The following is a 4,218-nucleotide window of genomic DNA, read 5'->3' on the forward strand; positions in this document are numbered from 1 at the left end:
ACTAACCCTGATAGAAAGAATGAACCACAAAATCAAAAATAAAGAAGGTCAATATTCACCCCCCTTTATTGACATGCACTGATCCTATAATTGGTATCAGAGCCGAAGGCTCTGATTGGACTAACCGTCGATGGAGCAAGCAAGCCACAAATTGAGGGGGAGAAGGTAAAAAGATAATTTTATTTAATGTCAAGTTTTAAATTACATAATATATGCTTCAAGTGTAGGAAGAGAGAGCACTATAAAAATAAGTACTATACTCGTAAGATTCAGACAGTACCACTGGCGACAAAGAAGGAACCGATGATAGGAACCCGAAGGAGCAATGAGCACATCACGTGTTTCAAGTGCCAGAGATCAGGGGCAGATGTACCGGGGGGCGGCGTCGACGGTCGCCCCCCCTTGCCGGCGAAACAAAAAAAATATATCGGAGCGCGGCGGTAAAAAACTCTTCACAGTGACGAAGAAAAAATCGCAGTCGCACTCGCAGCAGGAGAAAAAACAGAACGGTGTCGGAGAAAACGAAGAGACGAAGAACAGTGCATTTTGTTAATTGTGAACCACGTGTCCCCTTTGATACAGCCACGTGTAAGCGTGTTCACATTGACGCGTTTTCAATTTCATTCCATATATAATTATATAAAGGTTTCGTTTTTTATATTTTTATTTATCTCTCCTCGATTTTTCGTTTGACACGTTTTCATTCCATATATAATTATATAAAGGTTTATTTTTTAGATTTTTTATTTATCTATGCTTGAGTTTTTTTGTTTCCGCCGCGGCGCCGCTCACAAAACCTTTACGGCTTTACCCTTGTGATCTTGGCATCTTGCCGACTTGCCCTTTGTTTCTTCTCTCTCTCTCTCCCAAGCGCCGACCAAAGCGGCGAAGCCGTAAAGTCCTCCTTTGCCTTCCGCCTTCGGCCTTCAAGTAAGTAGATTTTATTTTATTTTATTTCTTTAATAATTGTTTGATTATTTCTTGATTACAATGTATGATACAAGTAATAATTTAAAATTTTAATTGTTTAAATGTTTAATTACTTTTTATATTTGATTGTTGGATAATTAAAAATTTAGATTTTATATATTTAATGATTGGATAATTTGTAATTTAGTTTTTTTATAAACTTTGAATATGTAATTAGTTTTTTTAATTATTAGATGTTAGTTAATTGTAATTTGTGAATATTGATAATTTATGCTAAATTAATTTTATTTTTTTTAAAAGAATTGTGTCGATGAATGATGTTAAATAATTTAATTGTGTTATTGTTAAATTGTTCATATTACTTTATGTTGATAATTTTTTCTCATACATTATAATTTGTAGAAAATGTTGAAATATTTTGCAAAGAGGCCTAGGAGTTTAATTGAATCGTCTAGTGTTCCGAATGAAGAGTCTACTCCTGCACCACAACCACCACCACCTCTTCCTCCTCCGCAAATTTTATTTGAAAATATTGAAAATCTGAGTAGTGAAGTAGAAATTGTTGTTGATCCTGGTTTACGAAAATTGATTGAAGAGTATGATGTTGGTGCTAGAGATCGTATTCGAAAAGAATATGTTGCTATGGGCCCTTGTCAATCTCGAGGCCATAATTTTCCAAGAAAAAAAGATAGGTAAAGACAATAGATGTTTCAGAGAGGTTTGATTTAAAGACCGTGATTGGATGCAGCCTTTTGTTTCTGGTGTTATCTTTTTAGACCTAGTAATATAGGGGTTAGAGGAGATGATGTGTTTACGAGATCTGGTTTCATAAATTGGAAAAAAGCAATTGAAAAATTCAATGAGCATGTAGGTGGAGTTGGTAGTGCGCACAATGAGGCAAGAATACAGTTTGAGGGTTTCAAGAATCAAAGACAAAGTGTGGAATATTCATTTTCATCGGGGAAACATGAGCTTGAAGTTGCTTATCGTAAACGCTTGACTTCCATTTTAAAAGTAATTCGATTTTGTTGTTACAAGGATTGCCTTTTCGGGGACATGATGAGTCTTCGATATCATCCAATAGAGGAAATTTTTTAGAATTTCTCAAATGGTATAACTCAGAGTGTCCAGAAGTTGCGACAGTTGTTGGAATGAATGCACCTGGAAATAATCAAATGATTGCCCCAAAAATTCAAAAGCAATTGGTGAATGCTTGTGCAGTTGAGACCACAAATGCTATTCTAGATGATCTTGGAGACAGGTAGTTCACTTTACTACTTTATGAGGCTCGTGACTATTCAGTGAAAGAGCAAATGACAGTTGTTATTAGATATGTGAACAAACATGGAGAGGTGATTGAACGATTTATGGCTGTAGTTCATGTTGTAACAACTACGGCTGCTTGTTTGAAGGAGGCAATCGACTCTTTATTTGCTAAGTATGGTTTGTCAGTGGCGAGATTGAAGGGTCAAGGATATGATGGTGCTTCAAATATGTTTGGAGAATTTAATGGCTTAAAATCACTGATAATGAAAGAAAATCCATATGCATTGTATGTTCATTGTTTTGCTCATCAACTCCAGCTAGTGGTTGTAGCTGTTGCTCAAGCAAATCAATATGTTTATGATTTCATGTGGATTGTTGGTTCGATTGTGAACACATCTGCATCATCTTGCAAAAGGGCCGACAAACTTCGACAACTTGAACATGACAGAAAAGTTAAACTTCTTGAAAGAGGAGAGATTAGTTCTTGTAGAGGACTAAACCAAGAAACTAGTCTAGCTAGACCTGGAGATACACGATGGGGGTCTCATCATTCAATTTTATGTCATATTGAACAAATGTGGCCATCTGTTATAGAGGTTCTTCAAAATTTGATTGATGATGGTGATCGTTCTTCTAAGGGTTTAAGTAGAACTTTGGTTGAAAGAATGGAGAGATATGAATTTGTGTTTATTCTACTATTGATGAAACGTATATTGGCAATCACAAATCATTTGTCAACCGTTTTAAAAGAGAAAGATCAAAATATTATGAATGCGATGCATTTGATCAATAATATGAAATGCAAATTGCAAAAGTTGAGAGATTCTGGATGTGATATTTTACTTGAGGATGTGAAGAAATTTTGTAACACTCATTCCATTGAAATAATTAATATGACAGATAACATCAACAACCGTAGTCGTTTGAAGAGAGATGGAATAAATGTTAATTTTTATCACTACTACCATATTGAAATTTTTTGTGAGGTAACTTCATAATCCTTTTTTTTGTTTATCGTCAATTAAATTCTTTTAAACAATAACATATTTATTAATTTTTACTTTTGTTATTTGATTTTTAAATTGTAGGTTATCGATATTATTCTACAGGAGATGGATAGTCGTTTCTCTGAAACAACTGCAAATTTGTTGATTTATATGTCATGCCTTGATCCTAGGAACTCGTTCTCTAGATTTGATGTACAGAAGTTAGTGCGTTTAGCTCATTTTTATAAGGATGATTTTTCTTGGAATGAGCATATGTTGGCTGAACAAGAGCTTGAAACATATATTGATGATGTCAGATTAGATGAACGATTTGAAGGCATTTCAAATTTGGGAGCTATAGCAAAGAAAATGATTGAAACAATGAAGAATCGTGTATTTCCTTTGGTTTATCGGATGATTGAGCTAGCCTTACTTCTTCCAGTTGCTACTGCAACCGTTGAAAGAGTGTTTTCGGCAATGAATATTGTCAAAACAGATTTGCAAAACAGAATTGGAGATGAATGAATGAATGATAGTTTGGTAGTCTATATCGAGAAAGATGTTTTTAATACTGTCGACAATGAGCCAATTTTACAACGTTTTCAGAACATGGAGTCTCGAAGAATGCAATTGTCACGTATTCGTTAGTAGACTGCTTTAATATTTTAATATTATTGTACGAGTTTCTTTTCATAATATTATACCTTTTTCTCTAGTATGCAAGTTATTTAAAAAATATTTTTTAATTACATAGAAGTTATTAGCTGTTCAAAAAAAAATCGTCGTGCTCAGATCGCGGCCGTCCCTCCATGATTGAATTCCTAGATCCGCCACTACCAGAGATCTAGACACTACAAGAATTGATACCTAGAAAAGAAGATGGAGAAAAAGTTAGAACGAGGGTTTGCGATTCCAACAAATAAGTGTAATTATGAAAACACCCCTATGCATGATAAGTTAGTATTTTCTTACAATAAATTATATAATGTGCATTTTAGTATTTCTAAAAATACTGATAAAAATTATAATTTCTACC

The 4,218-nt window shown here is 34.1% G+C and overlaps 1 protein-coding gene across 1 annotated transcript; it reads left to right on the forward strand.

Annotated features, from left to right (window-relative positions):
* Positions 1-325: 325 nt before the first annotated feature.
* Positions 326-3,707, forward strand: LOC121994730 (zinc finger MYM-type protein 1-like). Its single transcript, XM_042548669.1, has 6 exons — positions 326-539; positions 1,526-1,622; positions 1,707-1,918; positions 2,053-2,191; positions 2,261-3,182; positions 3,285-3,707. Exons 1-6 carry the CDS (start codon positions 326-328, stop codon positions 3,705-3,707), a joined length of 2,007 nt encoding a protein of 668 aa, XP_042404603.1.
* Positions 3,708-4,218: the final 511 nt, after the last annotated feature.

Source organism: Zingiber officinale, chromosome 6A (assembly GCF_018446385.1).
Source record: "Zingiber officinale cultivar Zhangliang chromosome 6A, Zo_v1.1, whole genome shotgun sequence".
Taxonomy (NCBI): Eukaryota; Viridiplantae; Streptophyta; class Magnoliopsida; order Zingiberales; family Zingiberaceae; genus Zingiber; species Zingiber officinale.